The following is a 22,006-nucleotide window of genomic DNA, read 5'->3' on the forward strand; positions in this document are numbered from 1 at the left end:
GGCGAGCCACAAGTATTAAATTGTAAATGAGGCTTTGTCCGAGAAACCGGTTTTTGGTGTAACAAATATGTGGGGGCAGCTCTCAGTGCTGGCATGTGTGCTTTGCAATAACAAAATATTACATATATCAAATCATATTTCCCTAAATCAAATACAACAGCATTACGTTGGCGCAAATTATAGTCAACATACATATAAAATGCAAAATCACACAGATTTTATTAAGCTGGAAAAGACCTCAGACCATCAAGTTCAACCTATGGCTGAATAACAACACCATGACAACTAGAACACAGCACTAAGACTGGATGTAGCACTTTGTTTAAACATCTCCAGGCGTGTCTCTGCCTGTCCATTACATGGGCAGTCCATTACAATGTTGAATCACCTTTCTGTGAAGAAATTCTTAACGTGCCACCTAAAGCTCCCCTAGTCCAGTTTAAGACTACGTCCTCTCTTATGCATGAGAGGTTGTACGTCTTCTCACAGCCGAGATGTTCTGAAGCTGGAGCTGCAACGGGGAAAGGTTTGCTCCCGCCAGACACGTTGGTGGACAGGAGCCGCTGCCTGCCACTTCGGAAGGGCCCGCCTAAAGGCGCACACAGCCTCTTCCCATTTCTATAGCCACCTTTAGGCTAAATCTGACACCCCGGAATGGCGTAAGCGGCGGTTCAGGGCTCGGTCTGACGCCGCTCACTGCAGCGCATTGCCGAGCCCCGCGACACTCCGCAGCAGCCGCGGCTTTGTCTGCTCACAAGCGTGCCCGACACGGCGCGTTTCCGAGCAGCGCGGCTGCTCCAGACCCGAAAGCCGCCGCTGTCTCCCACCGCCCCCGGACCCGGCGCCCCCGCCACTTCCCCGTCGCCGCCGAGAGCGCCTCCCACAGGCCACCCGCGCGGTGCCGGGGGCCGCCCGTTCGCCGGTGCCCTCCCCGCTCCCCATCCGCCGCCCGGGACCCCCTCTGCGAGCTCGGGGGCGGACGGGGCGATACTCGGCCCCATCTCTCGCCGGGGCGGCGGGAGCGGCGCCAGCGCCGCGCGACAGCCGCGACCGAGCGGGGGCGGCCGGAAGAGCGGCCGGCGCCGGCTGGCCCCGCCCCGCTCATCGCCCCGCTCCCCCGCCCGCGTTCCCGGCGGGCGGCGCCGCGGGGTGACGGGCGGGTCTCGGCCACAGCCGAGTGCGGCGCGTCAGTTCCGGCGGGGAGCGCGGCGCGGCGCGTGGGTCGGAAGCGCCGCGGCGGCGGCGGGGAGCGGAAAATGGCGACGGCCGCGCAGCTCACGGACGAGGAGCTCTTCTCGGAGCTGAGGCGCTTCGGCTTCTCCCCGGGGCCGGTCACCGAGAGCACCCGGCCCGTCTACCTGAAGAAGCTGAAAAAGCTGCGCGAGGATGAACGGGCCGGGGCCCGCGGCAGCGGCGCCAACAAGACCCGGAACAGCAACAACAATAACACGGGAGCCGGAGCGGCGCTGGGCGGAGGCGGCGGCCCCGGGCGGGCGGCCCCGGGAGCGCGGCTGGCCGGCGCCGAGCACCCCTTCCTCCTCGGAGCTGCCGCCGGAGGCGGCCGGGGCCGCGCCGCACGCCCCGCCGGGAGCGGCAAAGTGCTGCTGGGCTTCAGCTCGGACGAGTCGGACGTGGAGAGCAGCCCCCGGAGCCAGGCCGGCGGCAGGAGGGAGCGCGCTGCGCCCCTCTTCCGCGGCCTCAGGCCCGCCGCCCCCCACGGCGCCTGCGGCGTGAGCAGCAGCTCCCCCTCGGAGGAGGCGGCCCGGCGGAAGCCCAGCGCCTGGTGGGGGGCGGCGGCCAGGAGACCGGCGGCGACTCAGGGCGTGAGGGAGCCCGAGGACGGCGAGGAGGATGACGACGACGAAGAGGAGGAGGAAAAGGAGCGTGAGCACCCGCGGTGGAAGAACCGGACCGTGAACGGGAACCGGCTCCTCTCCTACGGAGACAGCAGGGACAAGTACTCGGACTCGGAGGAGGAGGAGGCGGCGGGGGCGAGGGCCAAGCAGCAGGAGGAGTCTGCAGTTCGCCGGCCCAGACGGAGCCTCAGCAAGTCGCCTGCTCCATTCATAACAAGCAAATGCGCTGCAGCCGGCGCTGGCGTGATGGAGACGGGCCAAGAAAAGGCTGGCGGAGGCTGCGGTGCTGGTGTGCTCGTAACGAATGACAGGGCGGCGGGGGCGGCTGCTGCCGGCAGTCTAGACAGGGGCAGAAATCAGGAGGAGGAGGAGGATGAGGAGGCGGCAGTGGGGGGGGGAAGAGGAGGAGGATGTGAAAATCTGGACTCTAGTCCTTCCAGCCCAAGATACCGCATTGGCCTATCCAAGAAATCCCCATCAGTATTGTTGCCACCACCGCTCACGGACGTGGACAGCGGTAAAATCACTGACCCTCCAGGCACCATTAGGAAATCGACCAATAATCACGTTCTCAGCGGTGCTCCTGGTAGCTGTAATGTTGAATCCAGGATCTATTCATCTACTAATAGCCTTCCCCCGGGTGGAACCACCTCCTCCCTTAGACTCAACCACTCCAATCATACGGGTTCAAATCATACCTACCTGAAAAACACCTACAAGAAGAATCTCTCCGAGCCCGAGGAGGAGCTTCTCCAACAGTTCAAAAGAGAGGAGGTATCCACCACTGGAGGCTTCAGTGCACATTACCTGTCCATGTTCCTCTTAACTGCTGCATGCTTGTTCTTTCTGATACTGGGATTCACATACCTGAGAATGAGAGGTTCTGGAGTAGCTGAGGATGTGGGAGCCAACAGTAAGTATTAGGTGAAGGGTAAGAGCAGTTTCTGCATCTGGATGTAACAACTGTTAATACACCTTTGCGTTCCCAGACATCCCTTACTGTGCAGTTCTGGGTTCCACCTTATTATAGTCTCTCTTTAGAGGATGCTGCACAGAGAAATTGTCTTTCCTTATGTATGTGCTTTGTAAGGTAGTGTAATAAGCTTGCAAGATAGTTGAGGATAAACTTAAATCCCAGCATTCCCTGCTGTAATCTGTTGATACCTTGTTTTCTAGCAAGGTTTCTTCCCAGAACAGTTCTGTGGGTTTGTTCGATTTAGCAGGAGTATGGTTAATAGAGAATTGACTAAGGCTTTGTGTTAATCTCACAGGAGTAAGTGTGCACAATTAGATACCTGGGATTCCTGCAGGGCTAGGATTTGACTGTAGTTGTTTGGTAATAAAGCAGGTTGTTTTCATTCATGTGTGCTGAGGCTTGAAAAAGATCCTAGGTTGAAATGATGTTGCGCACTATGACAAACTCTGTGTAGTGAATACTTGACCTATTGTGTATTGTTTTCTAATAATTGCTTCCTTCTAAATTTAGTTGATAATAACGTTTATACATGAAATACTGCTATGCTTTAGTCTGAATTTCAGAGCGTTAATTTTCTTTTTTTTTGATACTGAATTATTTGAGAACTGTAATATATGGAAGTAACTTCTTGGAATTGATTTTAAAACTATCATTTTCTATTAATGAAGAATACAAAAATGGAAACATACCACCTCAGGGTGGTGATTCATGTTAATTCAGTTCTTGGCTGTTTTGAAATGGACAGTGGAGATTCTAACATCAGAAAGAAAAATCATCCTATTGCTGTCTTGATTTTTCATTGCTCAGGGTAAGAAATTATGCAAAAATCTGTTTTTGGGATGTAAGAACATTAGAAGGTTCTTGGCAACTTGCACTTTTCTTGAAATGATTGAGGATGGTGTGTGGGGTGTATGCAAGTGTGTATATTTTTTTATAGAGCAGAGGATTTATGTACTCATTTGTGGACATGTATACATTCCTTGTAGGGAATGATCTGACTGTTATCTTGGCATCTGCTAGATGTCCCAGGGCAGCAGTGTGGGCTGGCTGGCTTTTTTTCTATTTCTTTTTGAACGTCGTTCATGACATTAGGGTAGTAGAATAATTTTTAGTTCTGTTTTGTGCTCTTTGGAGGGGGAGGGGGCAAGTAAAACTGTTGGTGTTGAGGAAGGACCATAGCAGCAAGGACTTGGGGACTTGCAGTGGTTTCATTGCAATGGTCCACGTGGCTTTTAAGTATTGTTCAGTCTTGTTTTTTGAGCTGGCTGTTAACGTACACAGGTGGGCTATAATTAGATACAGTATAGTGTGACTGTTGGGACTCATACTCTGTTACCTTCTGGCCATAACTGTTAAGAGACATGCCTACATTTTGTTATGTACGGATAAGCTGTATTCTTGTACTAGCATTTTTATATGCTTCTTTTAGTCTTGAAATACGATTTTAACTGGAGAAGATCTGTCAGCCTGCTGGGGTAAACTGCCAAATTCAGTGGTTGAGTTAAAACTGGCTTGTTATCCTCTTTGATAAAAACTGAATGTTTCAGCAATGCAGATAGCAATAGTTCTTAAAGTTCAGAGTGGATTTTTTTCTTTATTAAAAGAAAATTTATTTTTGAATGTGTGAACATTCCTATAGAGCATGTGGGATGACTGTGTTGAGTATATTGCTCTTAAAAAGTTAACCCAGCTGGAACTGTTACATAGGAAAAATCCTGGTCTTCTTAAGAGGACCTTGCTTAGGTTAGGCTATCTAGTGAGTGCTCTGGTGTTGCTTGGTAGTTAAGTAAACCAGTTCTTGGCCTGTTCTTACTTGCTCTCCTTTCAGTGGAACTCTCAAAAGTAGGTTTCCTGAGGAATTGGTCTGGCAATGGCACTGGTATTTCATCTGTGCTACTTCCTCACAGCCCCCGGCTCTGCTGCAACATAACAAATGGGAACGGGGAATAGTGTCCTTTGGCAGAAGCAAACAGCAGGTTTTGTGGCTAGCTCCTTTGATAGGAAGAGGAGCGGGCCACTTCTTTTAAGTAATGCGGGAATGAGCAGGGACTTACCTTGCCCATATGTTTAGCACGTGCTTACTAAATTCTTCTCAAATCAGCATATGGAACAAAAACATAATGGGTCTGTAGAACAGACAAGACAGGCTAATGAAGACTGATTTTTACTGAAAAGGGAGAGAACCCTGTCTTCTCTTATATGCTTCCTAAGCTTAAACGTCATCCAAGTGAGTCCTTTGACTCTTACGCTTATATGGGTGTATTATCTGTTTTTTTTTTGTAGAAGCAGAAATGATTGATACTTTTAAATTAAAAATAATAGTATGTCTTAAAAATAACATTGTCATTTAGGTGATTAGATACTGAGATTTTTCTGTCTTTTAGGTGGTTGTAGGTTAGATTATGTTGGGTGAGAGTGATTTGATTGTGGAAAAAAGACAGCTATTTTAAACTCCATGTCATAAAAACTTGTGGGTCCAGCAGAGTTGCAATATATGCATCTTATTATCAAGCTTACTGTGATAAAGCAATAAAGACAGTTATTTGTATATTTCATGGCTTCTTAATTTTAAATTTGCAGGGAATGATGCACAGTGAGCTTAATGTTGGTTTTCTTAATAGTTAATTGCCTAAAATTAAATGCAATCAAAGTAAGACAATCGTATGTTTGTGGCATTGAAAAATATTAATCACAAGGTACACTCAACACTTAAATATTTGTCAATCTAAGAACAGGGGAGGTGTGTCTAATGAGAAGGAGGCTTAAAGCTAGGTGCTGGAGTTGAATTTAGGCTAGGAGTAATATAAATGAGAAGGGGTGAGCAGAGTATTTCACTTGAGAGACTTGTCATTTACACTGTGCATAGTGTTCAAACGATTTCTTATTCAGTGTTCTGAAATAGCCATGAAATGTTTTAGTTTTTTCACATGTAGCATAAAATGTTCAAAGACAAATCAGAACTGGGCTAATTCTTCTGTATCTAAGCTATAAATGTCACCTGAAATAAGTTTTTTATGCATTTTGCTGTCTAAAATATATATGGAGTTTTCCTTAAACCCACTGAAATGAACTGGTCTTCAAGCTCACATAAAAGACTCAGCTAATGCTAGTGCATGTTGTGCTTGCTATCTCTGACAGTGCTGCAGTTGAAAAAGAACAGTTTGGGCTTGGTGCTGGTAACCTTGTTCATTTTGCTCTGGCTGTAAAGCATGTTTTGTTTGCACCTACCTTCAAAATACCATGGGATTATATCAACTTCTTGCCAAGCCAGTATAGTATTTTGTCAGGAAAATGGTACACTTCAGTCTACTTCCTAGGTTCTTCAAACCCTGAAGAGGTGTGTGTGTGTATCTCTTCCATCTCCTGTGCTTTTGTGATGTTACTCTGAGCATCTTAAGTGGCTGTTCCTGGAAGTTAATTCTAAAATTATTTTAAATGAAAAATTGATAACTGTATCAGATGCGTTGATGTTGCTTTCAGATCTGGTTCACTTTCTTTCTGAAAGATGTGGCCGCTGGTACAGATGCTGTTGAAGTCTGTAATCTGAAATAGGTTGTATTTAGGTTACTTCTACCATTTCTGCTCCAGTACTTTGTCTGGGAAGCAAGCAGTTGAAGTGATGAAAGAAAAAAACAAAACAGAACAAAACCACCACAACAAAAAACCTAATCTTTAAAGTTTCAGGTAGGTCTTGTTTAAAATCTTACTTTCTTATAAGAAGAGGCTTTTTAAAGTGACATCTGTTGCTAGTAATTTTGGTCTTTCTATAAAGTTACAAAACAATTGATAGGAGGATAATCCTTATATTTACTACAACTTGTGTTTTTGAAATGCTAATTCAGAGAGACTTAACAATTGTGTATATTGCAAGTGTAAGCTTATGCAAATCACAATTCTAAGAGTTTAATTCAATGGTATTGATGTTCCTTTGTTCTTGAGGCTAAATCTCTCAGGTGTTAAAACTTCTATGGAATTTTATGCAGGGAATTTAATTGCTAAGGAGTTAGACTTGCTGTATAAAAGACAAGGTGATGACTGTTAAGGTCACAGGCCCGCAAATTACTGTTGAAGTGCTGTGGTATTTCACAGATAACTGTTAAAAATTTACTTGCCTTCTAATATCACCTTCTCAGAAGAGTCTGCATTCTTTACAGTGTTGGTTTTAATGGAAGAAAATTAGTTGTGGATGAGAAGTATTTATAGAAGAGGACATAATAAAGGGAGGGAGAAAAATGAAAAGATTTGCAGTGTTTCCATATTGTGTGCCTATTAACATTGCTTATGCTTTGCTTTGACAATATAATAACTTCTATTGTATTTGACAATATAATAACTTCTATTGAAATATTAGCATGTTGCTATTTCATTTTCTGTATATTGCTTTAAATCCTAGTTAGCAAGTATTTCTCAACTAGGTGTTATAAAAGAAAATCCTGGACTTTTTCTTAAAGACTAATCTCTGCTGTAGCAATCTCAATTCTGTGGTTTGATGAGTTTTGGATCAAGATCAGTAGATCAAACAAAAAGAATCACTAGGCTGCCTTCATAAGGTAAAGCCAGGCAGAATAGTTAGATTTCCTTAGGATTCTTGACAATTCTAAACTATCGTCTTCCTTATGGTATGTCAGAAATTGTTCTTTAAAATGAGGAATAATTTGGCCTTTTATCTAGGAAAGTTATAGAATAATTAGTATGTAGTGACTTTCATCTAGGAAAGTGTAAGTAATCGCCATGTAGCACAAAATAGCTCAGCTGACAGCTTCAAGTCCTTCCAAAAGGATTATAAACAGTCTATTTATCTTTGTAATAAATCTGGAGTATAAAGTATAAATAAGAAAATTGCTCAGCCATGTTTGAAACAAAAATGATGGAAAATCAGAATTTGTGTTTTAGGGGGATAGTGGTAATTGATACTTTGTTCAGAATATTTGTAACTACTTTCCATTCATGTGCTGAAATATGCTACTGTTTGCAGATGTACACAAAACATTCCTTATGCCATTACTGTAGATTCTCATGATGACATTTTTTCAAAGTTAATGTTGGAAGTTATGTGGTTTTTTGAAATAAATAGTGGAAAATCTGAACTAGAATCACTTGCCTGGGGAGCGGGGATGCAGAAGAGCTCTCTTCTTTACTCTTTACAGGAGTAAATATGTTTTCATTAGCTATCAAAAGGTAATCAAAAGTTTGCACTGCATTCTACAGTGCATAGTTTTCTCAAAAGCAAATTTCATTTCTGATGTGAGAAAGTTACCCAGAATCTGAAAGGAGATCTGGTTGCAACTTTTATAATTTAAAAAGCACTAGAGACTAGAAAGGTGTGAAAGCAAAAAGCAGACTTTTTTTATTTGTTAAGAACCTCAGTCAACTCTAATACTATCAAATGCAATTTATATCTTTCTGCTTAGGACAGATGCATAGAGTGATAATGGATGCAGTGGAAATATTTTAAAGAAGAGCCCATGATACACAAGGACTTAAATTTCGCATTGTAGGAGCCCTACTTTGCACTGCTTCATAATCTGTAATTATCCCAGTACAGGAGGAGAATTGGGCCTGCAGTCCTCCTATCTCTAGGATGCAGTTGTGTTTCTAAAAATCATTTACATTTAAATCCTTTTGAGATCTGTGTTTCATCTGAGAATAGTAGGTTGCAAATTTTAGCTTGACTGCTTACCCAGCTAAGCTAGCAGGAATTGTAGAGTTGTACCAAACTGATCCCTGTCAAGTTTCTAGATTTCTGCTTCAGTAACAGTATGAACATTTGAACAGGCCAGAACTGCTGCTTGAGAAAGTTGTTTCACTAAAAAGCTTAGGCAAGTAAATTAAGCAAATACGGTGTTTTTTGTTGATGAAAGTGCTATTCAAATGCCGTGGAGAATCACAGAGTGTTGTATTCATGAGCTATATATTCCTTTCACCTTTATAGCTCTTGTTTATTCTCTGCTAAAATTAGTTGGCTGTTGTGATTTGCGTTAGGTTGAGGGGAATAAGTTTACTGGTCAGTGACTGTGATATCAAAGTATATTAAAACGAGAAGTTTTTTTTTGGGAGAATCCCATGTTTGTGAAGAACTTCATTAGTACTATCTTTGTCTTGTCTGTTCTTGGCTACTTCTTTTTCACCGGGTAGATACAGATTTGTGGAAGTAGGTGACTGTTCCTTTGTTGTGATTATAATAAATAAGGATATGGTTTAGCTCAGGTCTTGATCAGAGGTAGCCTTAGTAGCTTCTGCCCACTGAGTCATTCTGATACAGAAAAACTTGTTGAAAGGGCCAGTGGTATTGATGGAAAGAGGCATACTGATGTGTGTAGGGATAAATTGAAGAACCACTGCACATCTTAAAGCTGATCTCATGTATGTTCTTTCTGTGTTGGAAGGCTTGCTAGAGTTTATAATGTTCAATGTTGAGTCCTACTGTGCTGTACTTCCCACAGTGTTATTTAGTGTGGTTTTTCTCTTCTACTTGTGTTTACATTCTGCTGTGGAGTGTGAGAGTAGGTGTGTGTTAACTGTGAAACAGGCAAATGTGGTGCCTGTTGGGCATAGCTTGCTGGAGGAGATGTGCTGTTATGGCTGACATTTTGCAGAGGTGAATTCTTTTTGCAGAGGAAGAGATCAAATTTTCTTATTTGTAAGCGTGAGAAGTACTTATGCTTTTACATCTGCTTATGTAAAAGCAGGTGTGGCGATAAGTGTCTGCAAAAGCACTATGGGAAATAGGGAATCTGAGCTGTGTTTAAAGGATATGTTCATGTTTGGGTACTTTGTCTTTTGCATATAATAATAAATGCATGCTCATTTTTATATAAACCCAGAAAAAAAAAACTAAACAGGGAGTGTTGAGAACATCTTAAGAGAGCTATACTGCTGTACTGTTTGTACAGTGCCCTTTGAACTAGGAGTAGAGAAATACCAATCTTTGAGTACTCCTGAGAGGTCATTCATTCAGAATGGGCAGGTACGTATGCACCGTTTGATTTGATAAGCCTAGGTGTATTATGATCAATGCCTGTTAAGTTTTACTTCCATCAGATGTGATACTCCCTGCAGAAACACTGTAGGCTATGTAGTTTTCAGTTGTTTACATTGAGCGTGGATGTGCTGGAATACTTCAGAATTGTGCAGTGGCTTTTTATTTATAACTTTTAACACTTTTTTTTTTTTCTTTTGACCTTCAGCTTAAGGTCCTGCTTATTGAACTAACAACAAAAATGGGCAGATTGAGCACAAATGCACATGAAGTGGGAGGGAAGAAAAAGCATAAGGAGTTAAATCCACTTATTTTATTCTACTGTGTAGGATGCATTGTATTAAAGTGATTCCTTTTGAGGGAGAGGAGACTGGAGGAAAATGACATTAAAGTAGAAGCCCTGGGAAGGAGCTTTCCTGGTAATTGAGGACCTAAGGCCAAATAGGGTCTGCCTATTCCTTCTGTAAGTGAATGAGTTAGCATGTGATATCCTTTGCCATTCAGAAAATGGGAATGTACCGAGTTGCTTACACAAGCCTTGGGATCAGACTAACTATATGGCCAGCTCCCTTTGGCATGAGATACATGGTTTGAGGAAAGAGAGTTAGGATCTTGTTCTGTAAACTTTTTTTTCATAGTTCAAGCACAGAGTTTTATGCTACTATGTATTGACCTACATACTACAGAGTTCTCATGTGCCAAAGGTGTGGTACAGTTTTATTGCCCCTAGTGTTTGAGATCTTGGTAAGACTCACTTGTACTTCCTTTCCGTCTTCTTTTTTTCCTGTTTCTGTATGGCAGGTGAATTTCTTGCCAAGAAAGGTTTTGGTTTTTCTTGGCTTTTTCCTCCTCACTAAATGCCAGGGTCAGAAGTGCGCACAGTACTGCTAGAAGATTCACCACCTTAATCCACAAGCTGATTGATGTGACCTTTTAACTATAGGCATAACCTATTTAATTAATAAACGATGATAACATGAGTTCAAGTTCAGTCTTAGTTCAAGCAGACTCTTAATATGAGTAAAGGATAATGGTATGTTAGTTCAGTGTTCCCTTTGGATATTTTTTATTTCAGCCAGGTAGATTAATCAAACAAATTGTCAAGCAAAAGTAGTTGCTATGGTAGACAGCCTGTAAGGTTAGCCAGCTCTTCAGTCTTAGTCCAGGGGAGTAAAAATGGCTGTAACTCAATATTGCCTGATGTTATGCATGTCCAGTCAAGTGTTATGTTGTGCATTACTGCTGAGCTCGTCCTGATTTTGAGCCCTTCGAACTTCTATGGTATGTGGTGAGCAGTTTTTCTTCTCTTAACTCATATGTATACTTGCTGTAAACTGACTGCTGTTTCCTCAGCGAATGCTCATCTTTGTCATGCCAAGAAACCTGCTAGCAACTAGCTCTGTATGTCTTGAATAGAGCACCTATTTTCAGAGTTCTGCTGTTGTGTTCAGGCTTTGTAAATATATTGTTCAGCAGTACTGCTGCTCTTAGTGTAGAAGCACTGATACACCAATGTGTGCTGAATGATTAAAAGGACAGAGGCACAACAGAACTGCAGTTTTTAAAATGAAAAATTCCTGTGATCTGTATCTTGACTTTGTAATCGTGATTGAATGTTACCTTTGGATGTTGTAAACTGTTGATACTATTACTAGTACTTTGTAACTGAAGTCTGTCTGGGAGAAGAGGTTATAACTTTGTTTTTATTTTGGAAACTCTTCAAGACAGAAATCCTTACTACTTATACGAAATCACAAGATATTTCTATCAAAACCGGGCCCCTTGGCAGAATGACAGTAGATTCAATATTTAATTGCAACTTCCCATTGATTTTTAAACCTTCTGTGTTTCAATAACACTTGCCTTATTAGTTTACTTTCCACTTTGAACTTTGGAGTTTGAGGAAAGCAGAACACTTCTTAGTTTGACATAAAATGTGTTATGCTTTCAAGATGGAGCGTCTCCTTTTTTCTAAATTTGTGTTCATTTGTTGAAGTGGTGGGTATTTTTTGACCTTATAAAATGTAAGGAGCTAAAATATTTGGGAGAGGTGCAGAAGAATGCAGAAGAGCTATTTCAGAAGCCTATTCTAACCCATAGTAAAATGCTGGTATGTGTCTGAAGTCTAATGTTTTGCAACTGCTCATAAGAACAGTGGTGGGGTTTTTGTTTCCTATGTATACACAGCAGCCTGTAGTGAATACTCTGTGTATGTGATTTTAATCTAATTTTTACAGTGCATGACAAATGCACTTTTGGGCCATTTTCCCTAATAGAACAGAGATAGCTGTTTCTTCTATGTTTTGTAATGTAATGCAAAAGAGCATGTGTGCAAATACTGTTACTAAAAAATATTTCCTTAAATATTTTTAAGAACTGACAGCTTTTATAATTTCTAGGCTTTCTGATCACTAATATGAGTACTAGAATGAAACTAATGTTACTCTTCTAGTGAAACTGATGAGAAGCTTTCCCACAATACTTGTCTCTTCTTAATATTAATTAAATTTGCATGAGTCGCAGAGCACCTTTCAACATTCCGGTCTATTCTAACTAGCATTTAAGTAGGTAAGAGTAGATTTGAACCTTTCTAGAAAGGGTGATACAGTTAAACAAAGGAGATGGTTATTTTGCTGTAATTTGTTGGGCTTTTTAGTTTTTAAGTAGTGAAAACTCTTAAGAGAGATTCTGGTAGCTCATACCCTTTTACCTAAAATAATGAAGACTCTTACTTTCAGAGGTGCTAGAAAATGTGTCTGAAGGGTGTATCACAAATATGATTGTTTTAATTCTTTTGATGGGGGCTTTGTCTAAAGAAGTGAACAATATTAAATTGTTGGTTATGTCATCAATCGTTACATCACTTACAAACAGAATGAATTAAAATTATCTTGGTTGGAAAAACTATCAGTAAAAGAGGTTTAAACTGAGCCAGTTGAAAAAGTGACTAGTTGTTAAGGAAAAGTTCAGCCATTTGTAGAGTTTGCTAATCTTTGTGGCACATTATGCTGCTCTTCAAAATTGACACAGACAAGGAGTATTCAAACTGTAATGATGTACTCATGTAGAAATACAAAAACTATTTCCAAAGCACACAAAGATGATCTGTACAGAAGAAGTTGCTGTATGATTTGATGTTGTAAAATCAAAGCAGAGAGATTTAGCCTACTGGTTTGAAGTGTTTTCTACCTGAATTGGAGACATATGAAGCTGGAAGGTAATGCAAAATTGCTTATCTGTTTTGAGCATTGAATAATTGAAAATAGGAAAATAAAGGCAGGATTATTTTATTTAAGAAGTTTGAAATATGGATTCTGGAATAACGTTTTGTGCAGTAACTTGTTTATTTGGTATTTTTCTGGCATTTTAAGGTTTAGGAGTTCTGAGAGACAATGTTTTGGAATTGTTCTTGACACATACACGGTATGTCGCTGGGTCAAGTCAGACCTTGATCCTAGACTTAGAAAAAGTTACAAATGTGTTAGCTGGCATTGAAAATTCTTGGGTTGTAAAATTATTGAAAACTTCTTTTTGAGATCATGTTTTCTGATAGCAGTGCTTCTACTATTGTTTCTTACTCTGGTAGCAGTACATTATCCAACTAATGTATTTGTTTTAAGAAGAAAAAAAATCTGATGGAAAGCATGCAGAACACATCTTTGTAAAACAGACTTTTGAAATTTTACTACTTTTGTTTTGGGGTTAGTCTGCTTGTGGCTTGGTGGATGAGGAGGAGAAAAGTTGCAGGGAGGAAGATTCTTGTTTCTCCAGAAGCTGCTAACTTGCCATAGTGCACAGTCTCTGAATCCTTTTGATGAATGGTATTTGATGCTTTGTGTTATCACACTGAGAAATGAGCTGCTTACAGAATAATTGCGATCATTCTTGTTTCTGTAGCTGAAGCTGTACAGCTCCTTAAAGTTGCATTGGATTTTTGCTCTTTCATCTATAAAATCAAATTATCTGTACTTTCAGAAAAAATTATGGCATTACAGTGGTTCCGTTATAAATGTCACCGTAAAATGTTAGGAGGAGCATTAAGCTGCAGAAAAGTTCAGAGGTGGCTTTTATAGCAAGGAGGAAGAGTACTCTCAAATGTGTATGAGTGATGAATCAAGTGAAGGCATGAATGTTATGGAAGGGCTGAATAGTCTTTATTACTCTCCTCTGGTACAAGGATACATGTTGTCACTTTGTAGCATAAGTAGATAGGAAGTTTTTCTTTGAACTCCATTATAGTGTGAGCTTGATGGACTATTTTCAAGGTTGGCAATTGTTGCATGGTAGAGATCTCAAACTCTTTTTGAGGAGGAGCCTTGGAAGTATATGTTGAGATAAAAAAAATCTTATATTAATAATTTATTCTTAATTTAATGTTTAGTTTTGTAGAATAAGAATTTATCACTCTTACAAATATAGTTGCATATTCTAAGAACTGTCAAGGAAGCTTTTGAACCAATAATACTGATGTAATATATTGAAATACCTTAGGCATGTTGGAGTAGGTGAGAACTTTGCATCTGTAACTGAAGCATGTGGGAGGATTTAGTAAGAGATTAGGTTCTGGACAAAAGAAAGAAGGGTGTATTCATAAGAGGAATTACTGAAGAGGTTAAGGAGTGGCCTTATTAACTCAAATGAATTGAGGTTATGTGGTAAATAAAGGCAGATTGATTAACAGTTGTAATTGCATATGCAACTGATAAATTGCTGCAGTTGCATTTTGTGTACTTGCCTCTCAAGGCACTAGTCACGCTAAACTAAATAGCATCATATATAAAATGTACTTCGGTTTTTGGTTAACGATAACCATCAATGACTTCAGTGGGATTTCATGGAAATCCTACAGTGTGAGTTAAAATAAGGAGTTTTAAAGGTTGCTATATATTTGTGATAGGTATTTGAAGAGGTGGTTGGTATTCTTGGTCATTGTAACCACTATGTATTTGTGAAGGAGAGGCAAACATTGACATCTCATCTGGCTTGCATAACAAATTCAAGGTGTAATTTATGTAAATAAGAAGTTGCCCAAATGTGAGATTGATTTTACACTGGGATTGTGATGCTGGAAAAGTCTAACCACCATAGCCTCCATTTAATTGCAGGACTGCCCTAGCATATCTAGAATTTCAGGTGTCAGTTTTCAGTTTGTGTTTTTGCAGGCATGGAAATGTTACATATGTTTATTTCTTGACTTTCATCAGTGCTAAAGTATGTTAGACAGGTATACTGAAATCTACACATTCTTGTGTCTTATGTTTGTATCCACCTTCCAATCTAAAACCACTACTCAATCAAAATTTCATGTATGCTGAGTAGGATTGACCCTGGAGTCTGTAATTATCCTTGTCTGGATAACTAACACTCAAACTAGGTGTTTAATCCTATTTTAGGCTGTTAAAATTGAACATCTAGTGTGCTGGGTGTGTTTGGTTGAGTTAATGAATGAAATGCATAGAACTTTTTAAAGTTAGTAGCTTGATAATCCAGTAAGCAATGGCTGTGAATTTGGACCTATAGAATGAAATTGTGAAGTGCTGTAGGGCTTGGTTTGCAAGAGCCTTCAACATCTGCTTTTATCAGCTTTAATTAATCTTAAATCTGAATACAGTATTTGTAAAACCAGTCCCTGTGTTTCTGTGGATTTGGTTTGGTTTGTTTCTTTTTTTCCATTGCTGTATCAAAAGAAGCTGAAGGGCTTATTGACTAGGTAATATGCTTAATATTTTTCTGATCTCAGGTACATGGACAAACTTGTTTTCAAAGTTGCAGAGTCAAGCCTACTTCATTTAGAAAGTGTTTTCATTGTCCTGCTGTTTTATACGTCATTTGTTGGTTGTAACTGTAGGAATGTGAATTTCATCATTGCTACGTGCAGGAGCAAAGAAAGGGTAATCGTTTCTACTTCAAACTTCCTTTCAAAACTAAGGTGAAACAGATCAACACTTGTTTGTTCACAAGAGTGCTACTGAAGTTCATGCAGTTAATAAAAATCACATTATTTTAAAAATAATGAGATTTTTTCTTAGAAAATATTTTTTTTTGTTTCTTACCCATATTCACTCACATTTGACTAAGGATGGGAACCCTGTTTTATAAGTTGGTCTTCAGTTTCTTTTGTATTCTCCATTTCTCCTAAATGAGAAATCTTGGCATGAATTTGATCTAATAGGTTGACCTGCATATTTCTCTTATATTTCCCATTTATAACTGAATTAACTGATCAGTTTGAGCATGGTTGTGAATAAGAAATCAAGATATTGTCAGTCTATTCTAGGGTGGGTAACTCTTGATGTTTTGTGGATACCTATATGTATGGGAGTGCATGAGCTCTCATTGTGTCATCTCACTCTTGTTAAAAAAAATGCTGAATTGTAGAGCTTTGTTGTATGTATTATTGGTGAGTAAAAAAGGGATTTTCTTTTTTTAAATTGTCCACTAAAATGTAAAATCTTCAAATTATTTCTAAGCAATTGAGTTATTAAAACAAGAGTCCAGCAAATTGCAAGCACAGTTTTGTTGGTAAGCAAATAGCTCTGAAATTTGTTGACATACAAAATTCTAGTTTAACCTAAATACTACTGTACTGCATTATCAAGTGCAGACTTAGGACAAAGGTTAATAGATGCTGCTGTTATTTTTCTTACTATGGACCTTGTTTTTATCTTAACTATTACAGTGTTGTCTTAAAGCTACGATGTTGGTATACCTTTTTAGTATTTTTCAGACCCTAGAACAAATTAATTTTTTTCTTTTTTTTTTTCTACAGTAAAGGATCCCTTTAGTGAAGAACTCCAAAAAATACAAGTAAGTAAAACCACTTAACATTGAGATTTTAATCTGTCACATGATTGTATAAAAACATTATAGATCTGTTCAGAGAGATGCAATTTTAGTATAATGCAGGAAATAAATGCATTTCTTGTAACTGATGTTTTAATTTTTTTTCATCTTGGGCAATATAAATAGGATTACTAGGTTTGGTTGTGGCATGCTGGTTGCTTCATCTACAGTGAAAGTACATAATTTGTCTTGTAAAAAGAAAAGTGTTGCAAATTGAGACTAAATTTAACAGTTTTTCACTTACTGGTACCATTTGGCTTTTCAACCTCGAAAGCACAGCCTGATAAGAGATGATTGACATGAAACCCAAGGATCTTATTTAGTGTTATAGGGTTAGTGCAAGGGTTAAAGTAGATTTTAAAATTTGTCTCTTTCACTTTATTGCATTCTGTTACTTGTTCCTATATTTACTTTTTTGTCTGAAATATCAGGCTAAAATTTTCTAGATGTCATTGAAGCTATCTGTATTATTATTAGTGGTGCAGCCTGCGTTCAGGTGGTTCTGTCTTCTGACTTGAATTGTAAACACAGTGAACTGAATTTGCTAGTCATATATAAGCAAGTATTGCAAGATAATTGTGGAGGACTTGGGAAGGCATTTTTTTGGTTTACTGTGTGGGATTTGGTTTTTTTGTTTGGTGGATTGGTGGGTTTTCGTGTCTAGGATTGAACTCTCAGAAAGTGAATAATTGTGTATTAAGCAGGTGGTTGTGGCTGGTTTCTTAGATAGAATATGTCTCTGAATCTCTTGAACAAATAAAATTTCTTGAGGCAGATTCTGGGGATTCTTTCAAAATGAAATTACTAGTGTGGAGCAAATGCATTTTGTTCACTGGACTCAGCCTGAGAACCTGTTCTATATGTTACTTTATCCTGTTTCTCCTGCACTGTTCCATAGTAATCTTGTTGCATTGATTCTTTGTTAGTTACAAAGGTTATACTGTTTAGTTCTTTCTTTTATGTGGTCCAGCTGTAAATTAGAACAAAAAATGGTCACAATAATATTTCAATAATGTTCATCTCACTGTAGCTGTTAGTGAAGTTATGGGTGTAGCTACTGGCAAATAAATGGAACTTGAAGTACTGCTGGTAGTGTGTGTGTGTGTGTGGGACTGATTTTCCTCTTCTGCCATTCACAGTGTTTTCTGGCCAGAGAGTGAGTTAATAAGTTCAGTTAGTTTCCTGAAGAGTGTCAACTACATCAACTTGATTTTAGTGATGGTTTTGTAGTACCAGAATAGGGTGAGGTGATGCTGGTAATTGTTGATGGTGCTGTTGGGAAATAATTTGTCCATTGTTTGATCAATGAAAGAAGTATTTTGCTTTTCTGGTAGCAGTTTTCTTACAGAAAAAAAAAGGATTATTCACATTTTAAAATTATGTCAATAGTGCTGGTGCATCAGGGAATTAAACCTAATATAGTTAGTTTTTTTTTTTTTCAAAATGAATATAACACTGGAAAATTATTTTTTTGAGTATTCTTGAATGAAGGCTCTAGTCATAGCCATTTGATAAAACTTCAACATTTCAGAATAGTCTTTAGTATACATGTTTTTTGTCTAAGTTTCAAATATTTCCTTATAATATAAAGTGGTCCTGGTTATATTTCAATAAAATTGCTTGATATATTAATTAATTTAACTCCCCTGTAAGTAGCAGTTATATGACATCTCATATTCATGCTTGTTTTGGGAATTAAGCCTTTTTTGTATTATGGTGTATGCAGGAAGTATCAACAAGATAGTCTACAGCTTCCTGGTGTGCTTTGTTTTGGTTTTTTGTTTGGTGAGGGTGGTTTGGTTGTTTTTTTAAATTAAATTAAATTATGGTAGTTTGAAGGTAGGCAAGAAAAATTTTCCTTTGCTCTCAATTTATGCTGGAATGTGACCAGGCTTTGGTATGGCTTGTATAAAATGTCACAGCACATTTATAAAGAATGAAACTTTTATTTTTACACAGTAGCTATCAAAAAACCATCCCGAACAAAACAGACTTCTTTTGAGTCACTTCAGTAATCTCTCAGTAGTATCAAAGTACTGCTGAGAGTCTGTTGGTTTTAACTGGCAGATCCATCAGAGTCCAAGCTACAATCTAGTTTAGTTTCAGTCAAGATCTGAAAATTCAATGTAGTGTGTATACTTGGATTCAAAATCTATTGCCTGCATCCTTGTTGTTATGTGAGACGTTACAGCTTTCTACCTTTATGTGTACACCCTGGGTTTTTTCCACATGGTGTATGAAGATTTTGGGGCTAAATGAAAAAAAGTACATCTGTACTACTGCATATTTTAACATAAATATGTTTTTCTCATTCTAGGAAGATGAAATAAGTCTCATGATGAAGAGCTTGTATGCACTCCATGATAAATTGGCACAAGTAGCAGGTAACACTTAAAAAGTATTGTGATGTAATGTTATAGCAACAGCTACAAAAAGTCCATGCTCAGATAGTGATTTGCAATAACTGTGTCCCTGATAGCCATTTAGAACATTTAGCCATTTTGGGAAACCAGAAATCCTGTTTCTAGTTCACTTACACTGTCTTTTTCTACCAGTGTCAAACCTTTTGTTGCAATGTTTGCTAATAGATAGGGTCTTGAATATTGTGATCCTGTGTGGTTTTTGACCCAATGCCTTAATACTTTAGTAATTTCATTTTGTTAAAAGGCTTAAATTAAATTTGCTATATGTGAAGAAAACTGTGTGGATTTCTTAAAGGTTGTTAATTCACTGTGGTGAAAACAAAATATTTTGCAACAGTGATAAAACGGTTACCAATAAAGTGAACAGTAGTGGTTGAACAAGATTGCCTTGTTAGGCAAAATGTCCAACTTAACTATATGAGTTGTATAGTAATGAAAAGTGCTGCATAGAATAATGTGTCAGATTTGGTGTTTAGGGATAGTATTATTGAATATTCAAAGTAAAAAGTAGGGTAGTTTTATCCGGAGTTGTAAGGAATACAGCTTTAAACTGCATGCATAGGAAATAGTGAAATTAAGTCTGTGAGTATAATTTTGGCATCTGGTGAATGAGAGTTACAGCTGAGTCTGTGTCAAGACTATTAAGTTGTTTTTATCATCCTTGCATATTTAACCCATAATATGTTCAGGAGGTCTTATGGATCTTTGTGCCAACTATTTGTTTGGCATCAGCAAGTTTTACCAAGAAGGCTTTTCCATTATTATCAGGTGCTACAGACATTTTGCAAACATGAAAAAATGTGGAAACAACTCTGTGTCAGATATGAAGTCAACAATGTAATATGTCAAGGCTGTATAAGAAATCAGTGAGAAACTTGAGCAGCTCTATAATACCTTTTAAATTGCAACAGTAATCTATCTTCATGCAGAAACATTTTGTTTTCACACCATTTACAGTGTCTGCTGTGAATAAAATAGGTGTTTGGACAAACCCCACACATTTTGGTTTGTTTACATCGGAGAATCCCAGAATGGTCAAGTTGGAAGGAATCACAGTGGATCATCTAGGCCAACCTCCTTGCTCCAGCACATGGAATAGGATTGCATCCAAATGGTTCTTGAACATCTCCAGCAAGGGAGATTTCACATGCTTTCTGGACAATCTGTTCCAGTGCTCAGTCACCCACACAGTAAAGAATCCTTCCTCATGTTCAGGTGGAACTTCATGTGTGTCAGTCTCTGCCCGTTGCCTCTTCTCCTGTTGCTGGGTGCCACCAAGAAGAGCCCAGCTCCATCCTCTTGACAAGAGGATTTGTCAAGAGGATGGAGCTTTCTCTCCATCTTTGTCTTCTGACATAGACCCTACTATAGTTGAGCATTCAAGGTGATTGTTGCTTTTCCTTGCTTAGATCACTATCATGCTGCTTCCCTCTCTTTTGAAGAGTGTAACAGCTTGCTATTTGTTATGTGTGTCACCTGGCCCTCTAGGTGCCATACAGTAAACAATGTACTTGCATGGATAAAAAGGTTTTGCACATAATTTTTACATCCATAACAGAAATGGAATTTTCTTTTATTAACTGGGGCTTACTTCAAAGCATGTAAACATATACAAATCTTTAGCTGTCTGCCTTATGAGGAAGAATTTGATTGCTCCAAGACAGCTGCTTGCTTCACCAGGTCTCAAAGATGCATTATTCTTTATTAGTCTATTTCTTGCCAGAAGGATCTTCAGATGCTTCCTTTCAAAAAATATAACTATCCTTTCTAGTTAAGTGGTAGTCCAGAATGGAGCTGTAATGTGAGATTATCTGGTTGCTCAGTAGAGTAGCTTTCATACATTGTCTGAAGAAGGACATAACCCATCTTTACTTTGACAGAAATTCTCCTCAATGCCAAGTTTCTTAAGATATGAGAGGAAGATGTCTGCCATCCATTTTTGAATACCATATTGCCATAGACCTGGTACAATATATGGAAGCAGTTTAAAAGCAGCATAAAACAGAGAAAGCTGCAAGGGAGATGCAGGATTTAAGTATTGATCTTGTGCACAGTACACTGCTTCAAAGGAGAAGTTAAGGAATACAGATTTACTCAAAGTGGTGCTTTTCAGGTCTCTCCGTCACATACTTGGAAAAGTTTCTCTCATTTCATACTTGGCTATGAATCATTTGTTCATGTTATAACTATTAATATTAAAAAGGCAGGCTGGAAACTTGAAGTAGCCTGTTCTATTAAGCTTTATTCAACATCTTGACTACCATAAAGATGGTCCCCTCAAAATTTGGTTTCTAGCACTGTTTAATAAAACAGACTTATTATTTTTACTGCTCTAGTTTCTTACCTTGTCAACTTCAAATGGAGAGCAGGTGATGGGGCTTTTATTTTAAAAGACAGAACATGAAGTTTTTTTAAGGAAGAAAATGTGTGTTAAGTTTGTTAATTTTGAGTTAATATACCATGTTCCAGCTGTAGATACCTGTTCTGGACTGTGGTCCTCCAATATGTTGTCAAATTATTTCATTATCCAATATAGAAATAGGTTTCCTTTAATGCATCACTGTTCTCAGAATTACTTGGCTGCTAAACCTACAGTGAGTAATTTTCTGCTTCACGGGAACTCAGAGCTAGATGAGCATATAGTGCTTCTCCCTTGAAGTTTGTGTTCCCATGTTCTTACCTTGAATAGTTTAGCCATTCTTCAAAACAGTAACTTTTTATAAACAGTATATATGTCAGTACCCAAAACTGTTTGCTAAACCAAAATATCTGCTTTTTTAAAATTAGAGAAACTTCAGCATATGTTAATTACTGGATATCTTGGTCTTTCTTGGAGAGACTTCAATAGGTCACATCTGTTTTCAGACAGACTTGCAAAATAATTAAATCTAACCACTATATTCAGAAGAAGCAACCAGCCACCCATGAG

General features: G+C 39.0%; 1 protein-coding gene across 2 annotated transcripts in view; it reads left to right on the top strand.

Annotated features, from left to right (window-relative positions):
* The first annotated feature begins 1,206 nt into the window (after window positions 1–1,206).
* The window catches only part of LEMD3 (LEM domain containing 3), a 41,367-nt gene continuing 20,567 nt past the window's right edge, over window positions 1,207–22,006 (top strand). Inside the window, exons 1-3 of one of the 2 annotated variants that reach the window (XM_021547445.3) lie at window positions 1,207–2,769; window positions 16,581–16,618; window positions 18,972–19,038. In XM_021547445.3, the coding sequence (XP_021403120.2) occupies window positions 1,257–2,769; window positions 16,581–16,618; window positions 18,972–19,038 (1,618 nt within the window). In that variant the 5' untranslated portion in view covers window positions 1,207–1,256. The remainder of the gene's footprint in view (window positions 2,770–16,580; window positions 16,619–18,971; window positions 19,039–22,006) is intronic. The other variant, XM_021547446.3, reaches the window with a different exon arrangement.

This window comes from Lonchura striata, chromosome 5, assembly GCF_046129695.1.
Source record: "Lonchura striata isolate bLonStr1 chromosome 5, bLonStr1.mat, whole genome shotgun sequence".
Lineage (NCBI taxonomy): Eukaryota > Metazoa > Chordata > Aves > Passeriformes > Estrildidae > Lonchura > Lonchura striata.